Here is an 18609-nt window from a genome sequence, read left to right on the forward strand (position 1 = left end):
CGGATCAAAAAACTCACGGATCGGATCGATCCTCGGATCAGGAGTCACGGATCGGATCATTTTCGGATCAGCAAAAAAAAAAAAAAGGTCCGTTTTTTCATTGGTCCAAAAAAAAAAAAATGTATATATATATATTATATATATATATATATATATATATATATATATATATATATATATATATATATATATATATATATATATATATATATATATATATATATATATATATATATATATATAATAAAATAATATTTTTTTTTTTTTTGGACCAATTAAAAAAAGGAACCTTTTTTTTTTTTTTTTTTTTTTTGCTGATCCGAAAAAAGAGCACAATAGCAATTCACAGGGGTGGATTAAAGAGGAAGCAGGTGAGGCTGTTTGGGACTTAAAGTACAATCTTGATGTTTTTACAGATATATATATATATATATCTGTAAAAACATCAAGATTGTACTTTAAGTCCCAAACAGCCTCACGTGCTTCCGCTTTAATCCCCCCCCCTCCCCCCCTCCCCCCTCCTCTCACACCAGTGCTTCACTGCTAACTTTCCCATTCAGCTTGCTAGAGCCCAGTGCACAGCGTGACACGCCTCCCCGGGGAGGCGGGGAGGCGTGTCACGCTGGGCTCTGGCAAGCAGACTGGCCGCCGCTCCGGAGCTAGGCCGAAGCCGGGGACTTTCCTAGGCCTAGGCTCCGGAGCGCTCCGCGGATCGCGGGGTGTGCCGATCCGAACGGGGTGGCCCGTTCGGATCACGGATCGGTGACGATCCGTTACACCCCTAATTATAACTTTATTGCCTCCCTTTTTATATTGTAAATCACTGCGTAAACTGTTGGCGCTATATAAATCCTGTATAATAGATAAAATAGCTGTCCAAAATACCAAGCCGTTGACTCTGATTTAAAGCACCTGTGCAAGATAAAGGAAAACCTGCAAACATGGCCTGTTGGAGGTACCTGAGGACAGCGTTGAGAACCACCTGGTTTAGAGCAAAGCATATCCATGTGTTAAAATGGCCCAGTCCAAGTCCAGACCTAAATCCAATTGAGAATTTGTGGCAAGATTTGAAAATTGCTGTTCACAGACGCTCTCCATCCAATCTGACAGAGCTTGAGCTATTTTGCAAAGAAGAAAGGGCAAAAATGTGACTCTCTAGATGTGCAACGCTGGTAGAGACATCCCCAAAAAGACTTGCAGCTGTAATTGCAGCGAAAACATTTTGAAAACCATTTATCATTTTCCTTCCACTTCACAATTATGTGCCACTTTGTGTTGATTTATCACATAAAATCCCAATAAAATCCATTTACGTTTTTGGTTGTAACATGACAAAATTTTGAAAATTTCAAGGGGTATGAATACTTTATCAAGGCACTGTCGGTATGTATTACTGAGTGCTACTGAGTTTTGCTGCTTTTTGCATTGTGCAATATCATAGTAGGGATTCCGCTTTAAGTTTTGACCTAATTTTCAAAATCTCATCTCTAAGGAAAATGTGAATGAGAGAGAACATTCGCTGTGCTTATGTGATGATGTCCATTTATATAACATTTAGATGAAAGAAACCCCCATATTAGGCTACAGTGCAGTCATTATTGTTACTTAATGCTTTTTAGAGAACATAATGGGCAGGAGAAGATATTAAACAAATTTCTGCAAATGTAAAATTCTTCTTTGAATTTACTTAATTTCTTTACAGCTTGAAAATGTGATGTTGCTGTTTTTCATGGTATATGTTTCACAACTTTAAAACAAGCTTGTGGATAAAAAAAAAATATGACCGTAGGAACATCAGCAGCAGGTAGCAAATGGCCACTATAAGCCTGGTGATTCTCAATGGAACTTCTTTTTTTTTTTTTTATTTGGTTTTCAATTATCTTACATCAACAAGTAATCGATTAAACAGGTAGCCTGGTTAGTACATACATGCAATCTAAGAAACAACGTACCGTGCTCAATGTAATCCTAGTTTACCTATCCAGGTATACCTGGTGTCAGTTAGCTCCCCTATGGAACTTCTATGTATGCTGTCTGTGGGCTTAAAGGAAATCTGTACAGAGATGTAGGCTGCCATTGCTGAAAACATTATAAAATACTAATTGCCTGGCTGTCTTTTTTTTACTTTTTGAGTCACTCACTTGAAAAAAAAAAACATGCAGAGTAGAAAGCACTGCTGAGGGCTGATATAGGAAAGCCAGGCAACTGGCACGTGGCGGTCACAAATGGCGGCATCTGTATTGTCTCAGTGCAAGCCTACTTAAACTGAAGTCCTGCAGACCATACTTACTACGTGCATCCTTAGTCGTATAATAAATAGGATCACACTTTTAGTTCTCTTGGGGGACACCAGTGGAAAAAATATCCAAATATCAGAATTTTCTGATTTATCTGCATGCCACAGCCAATCAAATGTGTCCTCTCCCTGCCATTGTGTTTAATTATTGAGAATGTATGCAGGTGAAATGAGACTCTGGGCAGGCATGAACTTCAACTGGGTGATCTTATAGCTAGAATCCCCCAATAGATGTAAAATGTCAGGGGTACCTGAAGTGTCTGTTGTGCGTGGACTGATAGTATCCATGCTCATACACAGGCTTTTAGCAACCTAATGGCTCAGTGGTTAGGCCTAGTCTTGCAGCAATGGTGTGCAGACTCCCACCAGGAAATGCATAAACCTTTTATGTTCTCCATGTGTTTGTGGGCATATACTCCCATCTCTGCATTGACTTATGTGAGTGTGGTTGCAATTAGCTCTAATTATAGAAATAAATGTGGGATATTAATATTTATTGACTTTCCCTGGTCTTTGAACCCCTAAATTGTGATCAGTTGCCAAAAAGATTTATGTTGCATGTGCTTCTGTAAACATCTGCCCTGGATCTTTCTATCTTGCGTGCATTCGACCTTCTGTATCTGAGAGGCCGAATACTTATAATGTGAATTATTGATTGATTGACAAAGACTCATAGCTAGATTCAGGTACATTTGCTTAACTTTGCGGCGGCGTAGCTCAGGGAATTTAAGCTACGCCGCCGTAAGTTAGCGAGGCAAGTACATGATTCACAATGTACTTGCCTGCTAAGTTACGGCGGCGTAGCCTAAATCGGCGGGCGTAAGGGCGCCTAATTCAAATGTGTTTGAGGGGGGCGTGTTGTATGTTAATGGGGCTTGACCTTACGATTGTTGCGAACTGCGCATGCGCCGGGCGCCTACATTTCCCAGTGTGCATTGTGGCTAAGTACGCCGCACGGGCCTATTGATTTTGACGTGGACCTAAACGACGTAAATCCCGATTCACGGACGACTTGCGCAAACAACGTAAAAAATTCGAATTTCGACACGGGAATGGCGGCCATACTTGACATTACTATTCCAACTAGGGCCTAGCTCTAACTTTACGCGGCCTATCTCTTACGTAAACGGCGTAAAAGTACTGCGCCGGGCGTACGTTCGTGAATCGGCGTATCTACTCATTTACATATTCTACGCCGACCGCAATGGAAGTGCCACCTAGCGGCCATCCGAAATATTGCAATCTAAGATAGGACGGCGCAAGCCGTCTTATTTTAGATATGTTTAAGCGTATCTCTGTTTGAGCATAAGTCGGCGTAGATTCTGAGTTAGGTTGGCTTATCTACTGATAAGCCGGCCTAACTCTTACTGAATCTACCTATTAGACTGGCCATATAGGGTGCGAATTTCTTTCCTGCAACCAAGGGTTGCAGGAAAGAAATTTTCACGATTCCCCCATCAACACAAACAGTGTTGACAGGGGAATCGGCAATTGTCATCTCCCGGCGGAGGGCTGACCTGCCGGAAGAAGGCAGTGATTATTGCTAGCAGCTATAGCATCTGCTAGCAATAATCGCAAAAGAATCTGGCAGGCTCGTTGTGCCCAAGTTGATTGATCAATCAATTTGGTACATTTAACCTGCCTATTAATGGGTAATTAATTTCCTGTTGAACCAGCCAAGATTTGAACCATGCATGGCCGGCCTTAATTTTTTATTTTTTTTTGCTGTTTATTGTATATTTAGTCACCATACGGTATTTTATTAGCTCCCCATTTTATAGTATTCATTAAAACATACTGGTAGATTAACTTGCCTCCACCCCAAAATAAAGCAATGTGTATCTAAATAACTGTGGTGGGATCATTTTGTATTTTCTCTAGGAGATTTAACTGATGCAAATAAATCATTGTTCTTTGTAAAAGCAATAACAAATATGTTGGCTGTCTGCAAATCAATAAAATGCTTACTACGGTTGCTGGATTTGGCCTTTTTTGTAATCAGATATTTCTTATTTGAACAAAAAGTTACATTTGTAGATATTGTAGCTTTCATCAAAACATTACATACATTTGAAAAGGAAAAGAGATTCTGGTTTGTAGGATCATAAAAAGAACAAGTATTGCAGGGGAGGAAAAAAAATGTAAAACATTCTTTATTCATCCTCTTCCCCCTTCTTTCCTTTGGTAGGCAGGAGGGAATGTAAAACAGTTCAAACTCTACATTGTTCATGTCACCTTAATATGATAAAGGGGTACACAACATTTCAGTAAGACGGTCAGTACCCATAAATAAGGTAACATTAACATGTTACAGAAATTATCTGTAATGGTATCTAACTTGTTCTAAACAACCTAGTCTTCAGAATATTATGCATATGTAGCATTTTTATCAATTTTGGCTATATTGTAAATATAGACCAACATTTTATTGTATAGATGTTTTTTGTGGTGGTTTTTGAATCTGGAGTTAATGAAGATTGCCCCTCTGACTGATTCATCACAATAGTCTATTTATTTCAGGTTCTTGTATAGTGCCATCAATTTACGCAGTGCTTTACATATATGTTGTACATTCATATCAGTCCTTACTCTCAAGGAGCTTACAACCTAAGGTCCCTAACACACATTCATACATATAGTCTATCAAGTAGAGGGCAGGCATAGGAGAGTCTAGCCATTGTGCCCAGAGCTTGAAAACTTTTGGAGGGAACCCTCTGTGCAGATACATAAGCTTTTCCCTCTCCAAAATGGTATTGATGGAGGCTTTCCATTAACAGAATGTGGAAGGGGCAGGGGAGACCCATTTTTTCGCAATCAGTTTTCGTGCCAAGAAAAGCAATCTTGTGATTGGTAGTTGCAAGGATTCAGGAACAAGAGATTCGGGGAGGATTCTTAGTATGGCTATGCAAGGGTCTGATGGTAATTGTGTTGGGTAGAAGAACATGTTCAGAATTTTATGCATATGTGAAATTTAGAATGTTCATGTTCAGAGTTTGGAAAATGGATTCCCGGTTTCTGAACAATTTTGAGCATCTCCAAAGCATGTGTATGAGAGTTTCTTCCATGGGCCCAGCAGATTCATTTTTTTTTTTTTGGGGGGGTGAAAGATGAACAATTGGCGTTGTTTTTGGGTTGATAATAGCGATACTATGGGTAGTATTTCTAGCATGTTTTCCTACTGTTCTGAGTTAAGTGGTAAAACATATTTTCGCCACCCCCACAGTACATTTCATGGTGTTTTCAAAGTTAGTGGAGTGTAGAATATATGTAATTTTTTTTCATTATCTGAGAAAGCAGTGGTGAAGAGATACTTTTAATGATGCCATATGTGATTTTGTTGGTGGCGCGTGTTGGAGAAAGGTATGTTTTGTAAGAGAAAACTCTTCCTGTAGGGTTTGGTAAGTTTTCAGGGTATCGGAATAGGCCTTTTTAGGGGATATGGGGAGTAAAAGCACTATGGATGGAATTTCTTTCATCAGAATAATAAAGTAATTTGTGTCTCACATACAGGATCTGGAAGCCCTTTCCCAGGAGATTGTCCGCCTCAGCAAGGAATGTGTCACGGCCGCACATGAGAGCCCCACCACTGGCTTGGCAAGCTGAAGTCTCCAGCACTGTTCAAACCATCTCTAATATTGAACTCTTCTATCCAGCTCCATTCAGTTTACCTGTAAAGGGCACATTTCCCCCAGTTTTCGTTTGAATCCACTCTCTGTGCTCATGCATTCCTCATGTTTGTGGGTCCCCATTTTAAAGTTAGTTGTCTTTACAAGGATTTCCTTTTTGTCCGGTGAGGGTGGTCATGGCACACTACTTCAGGTTACAATGTACAGAAGAATTTGCACAGATCTCATCTGAATACTGAAGAGATATATATATATATATAATGGGAGAAATTGTTCCTGATGTTTCTTTATTCTTTTAGTTGTGTTTTTTTGTTCGTTTTTTTTTCTGCTTTTGGCTGCCCTTCATAAATGTTTTTTTTGCTAGGCTTTTTACATGATGTTTTGCTGTGTGTCCAAAATATCCAGAACCTTTTGGCAAAGACGGCCTTCAAATCATCTTATGTAATTGCACTGTCTGTCCTTCTTACAGCTTTCTGATTGGGCTTATTTAATGTAGAACCGCCATATCATCATTCAAAAAATATGTTGCAATGCAGTCTACCTGTGTGAAAATCCTTAGGCAGAAGCCATTCTTCTGACTCCTGGGCTTGAAGCTACTTCTTCATCATGAGAAGGAATAGAAACCTGAGAGATGTTGTGAAGATGGGACTTTTGAGGTACAACATTTTACAAAAATGCTAATTGTTATTGCACAATAGAACATATATAGAAATTTTCACTTTTCACAAATACCGTAAAAACCAAATAAATCTAAAATGATTAATACCAAAGGTAATGGTTTTCTATGGCCCGACACATTTCCTGCACAGCTCCACTTCTTTAGGAGCTGACAGTATCTTTGTATACAGAGAATAATCTTAATGAGATACATTCATTCATTGTCTATATCAGTGTTTCTCAACCATTTTTTGGTGAAGGCAAAATCTCAAGGAACCCCGTTTTAAAATGTGAAAAACGAAACCAACAGTTTTACATAAAACACAGCAACATCCACACACAGGATACCCAATTTTACAGGTTACTTATTCCTCCAAGACAAATACACCTTTACACTCTGGTACTGAGTAGTACTCCAATGTTTCTCTTCTCCCTCAATTTCCCTCCATCTCTCAGCTAATGTGACCCCAGTGCTGACAGAGAAATACATGGGAAGGGTAAACAAGGATGCTGTAGAGCACAGGTCTCAAACACAATGCCCTCCAGGCCACTTTATGTGGCTTTCACACCTCTCCTGCAACTACAGGAGAGCGCCAGCCCTCCTCTGGTCCTACTCCAGACACTTACTTTCTTCCTTTAAGCAATTCATCCAGCTTCTTCCCAGCAGCAGCATAAGGAAGGGGGGTGCACTGTGATGTAAGGGAGGGTGGGGGACTCAACTTCTGATGGTGGGGTGGCTCTTGACATCTAATGTAAGGGGAGGGGATGCGCTGGACATCTAATCTTACAGGTACAACTGGCCCTTTTGAGGGCAATCATAATGCTGATGCGGCCCACAATGAAATTGAGTTTGACATCCCTGCTGTAGAGGTATTTGATGTCCTCCTTATTATCTGATGACATCATTGGTTGTTAGGCAGCTGGAAGGTTTTAATGGTGCACAATAAAAACTTGTGGCTTTGTGTAACTAAAAGGCAGGCTTGACCCACCCACTGGCTTGTATACAATTTTGGGCAATTTTTTGGCTTTTGCCAAGGCACCTCTGAAGAAATCTGAAGGCACCCTGGTTGAAAAGGCTGTTCCATATCATCCCATTGTATACCCATAAGTAGCCATCCCACATAGACTGTCTAAGTAAGGGGAGAAATATTAGGACTGGGGGGTATACAATGGGATGATATAGACAATGAATGAATGTATTAATTAGGTTATTTAATTTAGATTGTTCTCTCTACACAAAGATACTGACGACTCCTGAAGAAGTAGCCTATGTCCAGGAAACCTATTGGGCCATAGAAAATCAGTACCTTTTGGAAAGGATATATCATGATGTTAGTTATTTAAACTTTTATGGTATTTTGTAAAAAAAATAAAATAAATGTAATTTTCTATCTATATGTTATGTGTAATAAAAATTTGCATTTTATGTAAAATGTTGTGCCTAAAAGTCCCATCTTCACAATGTCTTTTAGGTTTATATTGTTAAAGGGATGCAGCACTTCATATATTTTAACCTCTTTTATGCGAAGAAATGAGTTAAACAGTATGTCATGAAGAGAATAATGAGCATGCTAGTTCCCTGGGTCTCATCCTAATGCTTGGGCTTCAATTATGTCACTGAACCAAAACAAATAAAGACATGGCGAACACACGTATGCAGTGTGACTGGCCTGGGTTTGTGACTAAGGCCTGGTTCACACCTGCAACCTGCATAGGTGTGAATCAGGTCTTAAAAGTATTTGTCAGATACAGCCATACATCTAGCATGTTTAGAAGGAGGCCAGCATTGACAGCCCCACAATTCTGCCACTTTAAGCTTTACTGCCTGAAACTCGTATGTATGGAGTTAAAAGGATGAGAACACCAAGCATTAGGGGCTGGTCCAGATGAAAAATCTTTTATTTCCCACAATAGGGGGGTCTTTCAAAAGTTGACAGCCAACATAACAAAGGTTTATGCACAAATCTCTCTTCATCAGGGCTTAGTTTTATTGCAGGTGGAATCTAGGCGAGTGGTTACTCCTGAGTTGGATTTATTTGTAACCCGTGGTAAGAAGCTCACCATCTAGATGCTTTGAAACTTATATATGTCCTATAAGTTGGAAAATGTCAGCTTCCTTGTGAGGCTTCTGCTTAGTGACCGATTCGCTAAAATGTTTATTGCTTATCTTGCTAAATAACGTTTGAATTCACCAGGGACCTTCCCCAAACATGCTGCTGCAGTAAAATTAAACTTGTAGAGGTTGGGTACTCCACCCATGCTATTTTCATTCCTTCAACGACGAATTAAAGGAAAGAAAATCTCTCAATTTCCCCATCAACACAGTATTGATGGGGGAATCCCTCCCACTGTGCTATTGTATTCTGACATTGATAGATTGACTTCAGTAAAACCAGCCTGCCTATAGATCGATCGAAATTCGGACAATTCCTGCTGAACCAGATGAATTTTGATCCGTCTATGGTTGGCTTAAGTCGTCCCAAATTGTCTATGCTGCTTATCATGTGTTAAGGGTCTCCTGCAGGACAATGTGCTTTACTTGTGCTTAGAATAATGGGAAGATTTAGGAAGCAGAGGGTCGTGCCAAACCTCTGCAACATTTTACAAGACAACAGAGGTATGCTGCTATTAGATGATAAATGAATACCGTATTTATCGCGGTATAACGCGCTCCCGCGTATACCGCGCACCCCTAAAGTGGCCCCCAATCCTGTGGAAAAAAAGTTTTTTTGTTTTTTTTTGTACTTACAGTTTTGGTGTCTTGCGCGGCGGCCTCGTCGGGTCCGGCGTCCTTCTGTGGCTTCGGCTGTCCTCTTCGGCGGGTCGGGTGTCCTCTTCGGCGGGTGCGGCGTCCTCGCGTCCTCCCCGCTCGTTTCCCGCGCCGAGTTTGAATACTGCGCCGACATATACAGAGCGCAGTACACTTGTGTATTGTCGGCAATGCTCGGCTACCCGCGCTGACGTCCTGTACGTCCAGGACGTGAGTGCGGAAGGAGCCGAGACTGCTCGACTATACCCGAGTGTACTGCGCTCGGTATATGTCGGCGCAGTATTCAAAACTCGGCGCGGGTATCGGCATATACTGCGCTCCCGTGATTTTGCCCTGATTTTCAGGGCAAAAAAGTGCGCGGTATACGCCGATAAATACGGTAGCTACTGGTTTTCCTGAGAGCAGGTTTACTTTAATAAAGAGCATCCTGCTCTAACCAGTAACTGTAAAATGCAGGTGTAGTGAGTTAATACACATTGCACAACATGACTTGCTCTGAATAAGGCTGACCGTACATTATACAATTTTCCTTTTGATTAAAAAAAAAAAACACATAATAATATGAGGTCAAACCTGAACACTTTCAATTTGTATGCAATCAGGCAGGACCTTGCACTGCATTAGTTGAAGGTAAATCTTAAAGGAAAGTTAATAAGAAAATTGTATAATGTATGGCCAGTTTAAGCCTGTGTGTCTGCAGCAGACCTTGTTCATCACATGCACAATAATAAATGTACATAGTGCAGCTAAGGTATAACCTGGAAAAAGTGTTGCCCCCTGACAGCCAATCTGCATCTGTAATTTTAGTTTAGGAAAATATGCTAAGAGGGTTGACCTGATCAGTGGGCTGCTGCTCCTTCATTGTCCACTCAGCATGATGCAAATAAGGAGACGACCGTAAGTAATCTAATTGTAACAGAGCTCACTCTTCTGGTTTATAGTGGCAGAAGTGTATGAATCCCAAGGCTGGCTAAACAATAGGATTACAATTTTTTTGCAGCTAATTTGTGCATATACTGTATGTATAAGTATACATATGTGTGATGCTGATGATAAAAAATAGCTGGATCTCTCATTCCAGGATATGGATATATCGCTATTAAAAATTCAGGTCAAAGCAACAGGTTCACTTTAAAAGAGAAGTTTTGGGTTCTTCTGTTTTTTTAAATCCATTCTTACCATAAGGTGGATGCATCATCGGTCTGCTTTAAAACTAAGAACTGAGCTATCAACGACCACTGATCACTCGGTTCTCAGTGCTCCGTGAGCAGGGAGCTGGCGACTGTCGGTCACTGGCTCTCTGCTCTGTCCCTCCTCACTGTAGTGCTGAGCTATGGAGAGGTGGGAGTAGCTGGTTTAGACACTCACTGAGAGGCTGAGCCGGGTGCCGGTCCAGGCATCTGGGTGGATCCCTACTCTATGGTTACGATCTTTTCCCAGCCCTGGGCCAACAGCGAGATGTCTGCTGAAAATGGGTCACAGGAGGGCAGAACTAACTGCACTCCTGTGATCCACAGCTTTGTCTGTACTTCTGCCTTAAGGGGTTGTAAACCCTTAAAAGAAAAAAAAAAACATGCAAGACAAAGGCATAATGAGCTAGTATGCATAGAATACTAACTAATTATGTATTATTTACCTTAGATCGAAGCCCACACAGCCGTCCTCAACCCTCTGGCCGCGGACATCTCTCCCGGAGCTTACTTCCGGGTATTGTGGCTCTGGGCGCTGTGATTGGCCGGAGCTGAGATGATGTCACTCCTGCGCATGTACGGGAGCCACTGGTAACGGCACGGGGGGATATCTCCTAAACCGTGCAGGTTTAGGAGATATCCAGGGTAGCTACAGGTAAGCCTTAATATAGGCTTACCTGTAGCATAAAGTTATAAAAAAGGGTTTACAACCACTTTAAGGCTTGACACCCCCCCCTAGCTTATAATTGCCTTCACTTCTCACCCACTGCATTCCTTTTGCCACTGCGGAAAGAGACATTCCTGGTACCTCTGGGTATGGGACACTCATTCATATGACAGGGCTGGAGCCTGGTGACTGGCTGCTCAGACTAACAATGCCGTCACATGGGGGTGGAAAGATAGTCCCCAGGCTTGTGAAAACTCCAAACAGGAGTAAAGCTGACTTTTAATAAATGGACAGTTGCCTGTCTAGGGTGCCTGCGATTTAGGCAGCCGAAGCCAGACAATCGCTCAGCTCTCGGCTGCCCCCGCCGCCATCTTCGGTGAGGGAATCAGGAAGTGAAGCGTTGCGGCTTCACTTCCCAGTTTCCTACTGCGCATACGCGAGTCACGCTGCGCATCCTTGCTGGTCCCGCTGTCTTCTGGGACCAGTGTGTTTCCCAGAAGACAGTGGGGGACGGGAAGGGGCGTGACTCCTGCGGGAGTCTATGCCCGGAAGTGGGTGCAATTACCTGTATTATACAGGTATCTGCACCCCCTCCTCCTTGAAAGGTGCCAAATGTGACACCGGAGGGAGGGTTCCGAAAAGCAGAGGTTCACTTTTTGTGTGGACCTCCACTTTAACTTAGATTTTACACAGGGAAGTAGAGGCCAACCTGGGGGTGGAATTTAAAGTGAACATGTTGCTTTGCCCTACATAGGCAAAGCCTAGGTTCACCTAAAGCTTGTAAAATTAAGAAAATGGCTTTGACTGGGGCAGATAAGGAAGGTAGGAACAGAGGTCCATGAAAAAAATGTCCTATGATGGACCCCCCCTATACCAATTGGAGGTATTGTCTAATAAATATATCCGGAAAAAGTCCTCGACTTGTAAAAAACTGATGAATAACATTTCAAAATCCACAGATCCATCTTGTGATATAACATTGTATTATGCCCATGAGCTTCAGATACTGTATATTAGATTATGTAATGTAACAGAGCAATCTGTTCTATATTTATAGGTCACGGTGCATTTAATATACATAACAGATTGTTATTCTTTATATATATATATCTATATAGATATATATGGCATGGTGCATTAAATCTATATATAGTAGAAGAATCTGTGATCTATTTAGTGCACCATGACCTGTAAAATGACTTGTATATATATTTGTATGTGAATTTGTGTATCTATATTATTGCAATGACAAAAGCGGACCATTACTGTACACTGGAGATGATGCCAAGGCCTGTGACAGATTTGTTTTAATAAATGCTTCTCTTCACACATAACTTCCTTTGTAAACTATGGTGTAGACAGGCATTGATTTTGATGAGAAAAGTGTGTTTGAGAGGCATTAATGTGACTTTTGCAGCTGGCAGTGGAAGGCACAGGATGGATGTGCGCCAAAACAGCCATATAACTAAATTACGCATGCTCCCTGCCAGCGCAGGAATACAACATGTATGTGACTGGAAATAAAGTATTTAAAATTCAACCTGTTGTTGATTCATATGTTAAGACCTGGCTCTTTTACATCGAAATACATTAAATTTAGTTCTGGTTTATACTGATGTGGTGCGGTAAACCGCAAGTGATTCAGACAGGAATTGCACCGCATTCACGTTCAAATCACATTCGATTCTTTGCAGTGCGATTTGAGCCCATTCATTTTGTATGGCTGAAATCGCATCCGCACGAAAAGGGTGCATGCATCTTTTTTGCCGCACTGGAATAATGCGATCTGATTTCAGCCAGTCGCACTGCTTTGTAACTGTTTGCCAACCAGCTGCAGTCATTATACTGCGGCAGGTTGGCACGGCTGCACAAACCGCCGTAGGTGCACGCATTTGCGCGTAACCGGCGGCTGCGATGTCTGCTGGCGACCCGCGACCGCTCCTCAGAGAGCCAGAACAGGGATCTGTCCATGTTAACCGACAGATCCCTGTTCAGTCAGGGAAGTAGAGCAAGATCTGCTGTTCTTAGTGATTAGGAACAGCGATCGCTCTCTTCTCCCTGTCAGTCCCCTCCCCCCCACAGTTACAAACACCTCCCAAGGGAAAACACTTAACACCTTGATCGCCCCCTAGTGTTAACCCTTTCCCTGCCAGTGACATTTATACAGTAATCGGTGGCTATTTATAATACTGATCACTGTATAAATGTCAATGGTCCCAAAAAGTGTCCGATTTGTACGGTGCAATGCCGCGGTCCCACTAAAAAAAAAAATCACTGATCACCGCCATTACTAGTAAAAAAAAAAAAAATGAATAATAAAAATGCCATAAATATATCCACTATTTAGTAGGCCACTATAACTTTTGTGCAAACCAGATCAATATACACTTTTAAACCAAAAGTATGTAGAAGAATACATATTGGCCTAAAATTATGAAAAAAAAAAATCTTATTTCTTTTTTGGAATATTTGTTATTGCAAAGGGTAAAAAATACTGTGTTTTTTTTTTGTTTTTAATTGTCGCTCTTTTTTTGTTTATAGCACAAAAAATAAAAACCGCATAGGTTATAAAAATACCACTAAAAGAAAGCTCTATTTGTTGGGAAAAAAAGGACATAAATTGTTTGTGTACAATGTCGCATGACGCACAATTGTCAGTTAAAGCAACGCAGTGCCGCATCGCAAAAAATGGCCTGGTCATTAAGGAGGTGAAAGAGAGAATGGTTCCCCAGTAGGGCTTTTAGGCAGCCGGGTCAAATAATTTAAATTGGTTCAGTATAAAAATGATATTTATTTGCCAAAGGTGGCAGATGTTACAGTGAATAATAATAAAAGGTATGTACAATATATACAGCAAGAGTACAAAAGTAAAACATCACAATCCTAGTTGCAGTAGACATGGATAAGTATACATATCGTTGTATTGTCGGTTATTGTACAATGTAGATCCCCCAAAGTAGGTCCCCGACGCGTTTCGACCGTTTAGTCGGTCTCTTCAGGGGGACAAGGGTTCTAAAATATTAATTATAAAGTTTCAAAATTAGAAAAAGAGAACATGTCAACATACATCACATAGAGTACCATGATGATATATTTACCGCTACAACAGAGAATCAGGGATATTGAGAGCCGCTGGATAGTCCGGAGAGGCTTATGGCTGCCCCATCCCCCCCCAAAAAAGGTGAAAGGTCCATCCAAGAGGGCTTACAAGGAGCCAGAGTGTGGACACCCTCTAGGTGGCAAAGGAGCTAGCACCTGCAAACAACACCCACATTGTAATAATTAGTTTGGAAGAATTTAATAAATTAATTCAATGCATAGCTGCCAAAAATGACAGTCAGGCTGATTGTGTAGTAGTAAACGGGCTGAAGGCAGGTACTAATTAAAGTAGGGCAGTGGTAAACTAGATGAGTGTGTGAGTGAATGGGTGGTGTGAGTGGTTAAAAAAGTAAATGGTAGGTACATAAATAAATAAATACTCTTACAACCATTTACTTTTTTAACCACTCACACCACCCATTCACTCACACACTCATCTAGTTTACCACTGCCCTACTTTAATTACCCTATTATATCCTTTACTTATTAATTAACCCCTATGGACCTTATAGGTTGCCCTGACACTCATTATATACATTGGCAATTAGTACCTGTCTTCAGCCCGTTTACTACTACACAATCCGCCTGACTGTCATTTTTGGCAGCTATGCATTGAATTAATTTATTAAATTCTTCCAAACTAATTATTTCAATGTGGGTGTTCTTTGCAGGTGCTAGCTCCTTTGCCACCTAGAGGGTGTCCACACTCTGGCTCCTTGTAAGCCCTCTTGAAAGGACCTTTCACCTTTTTTGGGGGGGGATGGGGCAGCCATAAGCCTCTCCGGACTATCCAGCGGCTCTCAATATCCCTGATTCTCTGTTGTAGCGGTAAATATATCATCATGGTACTCTATGTGATGTATGTTGACATGTTCTCTTTTTCTAATTTTGAAACTTTGTAATTAATATTTTAGAACCCTTGTCCCCCTGAAGAGATCAACTAAATGGTCGAAACGCGTCGGAGACCTACATTGTACAATAACCGACAATACAACGATATGTATACTTATCCATGTCTACTGCAACTAGGATTGTAATGTTTTACTTTTGTACTCTTGCTGTATATATTGTACATACCTTTTATTATTATTCACTGTAACATCTGCCACCTTTGGCAAATAAATATCATTTTTATACTGAACCAATTTAAATTATTATTTGACCCTGCTGCCTAAAAGCCCTACTGTGGAACCCTTCTCTCTATCATGCAACTTTTGGGGCGAGCAGCTTTTTCATCTCTACTATATGTGTCCTTTCCCTATCGGTCATTAAGGGGGTAAGCCCTTCCGGGGCTGAAGTGGTTAAACCTGTTTTTGGGGTGTCAACTTAACATTAACACTTGCAGTGGTTTGCGTTCATGGACTGAGATTGTAATGCGGTGTGGGAAATGCACAGGAATCGCTGCAAATCCTGCACCACATCAGTGTGAACTGAGGCTTAAAGGGGTTGTAAAGTCAGAAGGTTTTTTTATTTTCATGCATTCTATGCATGAAGATATAAAGCCTTCTGTGCGCAGCAGCCGCCCTCAGTCCCTCTACTACTTACCTGAGCCCCATCTCTATCCAATGATGTCCACAACAGTCTCAGCCCTCTGAAATTCTCTCTCCTGATTGGCTGAGACAGCAGCAGTGCCATTGGTTCCAGCTACTGTCAATCAAACTCTGCCAATCAGGAGAGTAAGGGGGTGGGCCGAACCGCAGCTTTGTGTCTCAATGGATACATGGAGCTGCAGCTTGTCTCGGGTGCCCCCATAGCAAGCCAATTGCTGTGGGGGCACTCAACAGGAGGGAGGGGCCAGGAGCTCTAGCCAAGAACCCCAGAAGTGGAGGATCTTGGCTGCTGTGTGTTATACTTACCTTCTCTTTGCAGTGGTTTTAATATGTTTGTTATTTTAATAGAAAATAAAATAGACTTGCACTAACTTATCAAATGTATTGCACTTTTGGATTGTGTATGTTTATATACAGCTGACTAATGCATCCAAATCTGTATTGATTTTGGCCTCTACTGTTAAAGCAGAAATAAAAACTCATAAATTTAATGGTTTAAAAAAAAAAGCTACATTGCCAGCATGCTGGGAATTCTACCTGTCACCTCTGCTTGTGCTCCTAACCAAACTGTCAAATCATCAAAATGCTGGAGTCAACTGATTACATGTGCAGCACTATGACTAAGCACTAGTTTCAGTGCGAAACGCGTCAGCAGTCAGGTTTTATTTTATTTTGCCGTGACATGTAGTGCTGTCCCCTTTTTTTAATAAAGGCTACAACTTGTTCAGAGTGCGGCTGTCCAGAAACAATTTTTGTTCCTGCTTTGCTAAGTGCATTGCCTGCACCTGAGTTGTCTGCAATGGAGGATATTCTTCTGGGTTCCCACCTGGAGCGGCTATTCCCTTTTCCCATGTGCAGCACTATGGCAGGTTTGGATCAAACAGAGGCCATGATGGCTGAAAAGGATATGAGGTTTTATGTCTGGGAGGGGAGGTCAGCTCCAGGACCCAGTCAGGGAGCACTGCATTGCAGAGTATTGCCCATCTAGCCCCATCAGGAAGAGAGAAGAGGATGGTCTCATTGGAGTGGAGCTTTTCCTTAAAGCCGGCCATAGATGGTTTGAATCTATGCCGGTTCAGCAGGGACTGGCCGGGATTCAAACCATCTATGGGCAGGCTGGTTGTACCCAAGTTTACCCATAGATCGACTTGCATACAATAAGCATTTTGGATTTCTAGTATGAGACTATTGCCAGCGGCTATAACTGCTAGCGATAATCATTGCTAGCAGTCACCAGAAGAACACAATAGCTCCGTGAGAGAGATTCCCTCATTAACACTGACTGGAAAAAATTCCATAATCTATGCCCTGCCTAACTGGCCAATCACAACCTGGGCCAGTTTCCAGATTAGGCTGTATTGCTCACCTGCAGGGTAGATACAGGAAGTGCAGTAGCTGACATCGCTTTCTTTCAGGTATATCTGGATCATAAAGATGGCTGAACAGAATTTACTTCAAGTTCAAATACTTGAATGATAAATTGCTGTATATCAAAAATGACCATGTTTCTTTGCAAAAAAATATTGCTATCTGTTTCAATAGTTTTTTTTTTTGACAATAAGTGAGGTACATGTACAGGAACATGTGCAATACAATCAAACACCTACAACACTGGGTAACAACGGGATCTTTAAAGCGGAGTTCTGCCCAAAAAAATGTTTTGTTTTTTTAAGTCAGCAGCTACAAATACTGAAGCTGCTGACTTTTAAAATATGGACATTTACCTGTCCAAGGTGCCCGGGATGTTGGCACCCGAAGCCAACCTGTCCCTCGGCTCCCGGGTGGAGGAGCCAGCATCTTCGGTAAGAGAATCAGGAAGTGAAGCCTTGCTGGTTCCCTACTGCGCATGCGCGATCCCATTTGTCTCCCAGAAAACGGGGGGGGACGGGGACGGACATGGCGTAGATCGCAGCGGATACTGCGGCAATCTATGCCCGGAAGTGGGAGCAAATACCTGGATCTACTCCCACCTGAAAGGTGCCAAATGTGACACCGGAGGGGGGGAGGAATCTGAAAAGCGGAAGTTCCATTTTTGGGTGGAACGCCGCTTTAAGTTTCACCTCATATTATAGGTTTTTCGTAAATCTAAAGCAGTGACCACTATACTATACTGTCCACTACACTACACCAACCACTGTACTATACTGTCCACTACACTGACCACTGTACTATACTGTCCACTACACTGACCACTGTACTATACTGTCCACTACAATATACTGTCCACTACACTGAGAACTTCACTGACCACTATAATATACTGTCCACTACACTGAGAACTTCACTGACCACTATACTACACTGTCCTGCCTACAGTATTCCCTCTCTTTTTCTCATCCACCCGGGGCCAGTAACACGACTGTCACGAGGGAATCTCACTCACCTTCTTGTCCTGGCCTGCATCGGTCCGGCAGATAGGAAGTGAAGACGACGGCGGCTCACATTTTTGCTCGTCTCCCCCGCGTTCTGGCCGACATGTTCAGTATCCGGTGCATTGTGATTGGGCATCATGTGCGGAGGCAGGACTTCAGGAGCAACCGCGATCGCGAACAGGCCAGCCCTACGCCTCACATGAAGGTGATGAATGATTTCTTCTGTCACTTTCTCAATCACGTTATTGATTATTACAAAATCAAAGTGTTATCTTAGGTAGGTGCCCTGTAGACGCTGCTTACTGGAGACCCTGGTACTTCAACACACGATGACTGTAGGAAAATTGGATGGCCAAAAGCACCGGAACAGAGAGCTGATGGT

General features: G+C 41.8%; 1 protein-coding gene across 2 annotated transcripts in view; it reads left to right on the plus strand.

Moving 5' to 3' along the window:
- The window catches only part of GRIPAP1 (GRIP1 associated protein 1), a 149483-nt gene extending 142205 nt beyond the window's left edge, over nucleotides 1-7278 (plus strand). The window contains exon 28 of one of the 2 annotated variants that reach the window (XM_040324268.1): nucleotides 5807-7278. In XM_040324268.1, the coding sequence (XP_040180202.1) occupies nucleotides 5807-5899 (93 nt within the window). In that variant the 3' untranslated portion in view covers nucleotides 5900-7278. The remainder of the gene's footprint in view (nucleotides 1-5806) is intronic. The other variant, XM_040324269.1, reaches the window with a different exon arrangement.
- Nucleotides 7279-18609: the final 11331 nt, after the last annotated feature.

Source organism: Rana temporaria, chromosome 9, assembly GCF_905171775.1.
Source record: "Rana temporaria chromosome 9, aRanTem1.1, whole genome shotgun sequence".
Lineage (NCBI taxonomy): Eukaryota > Metazoa > Chordata > Amphibia > Anura > Ranidae > Rana > Rana temporaria.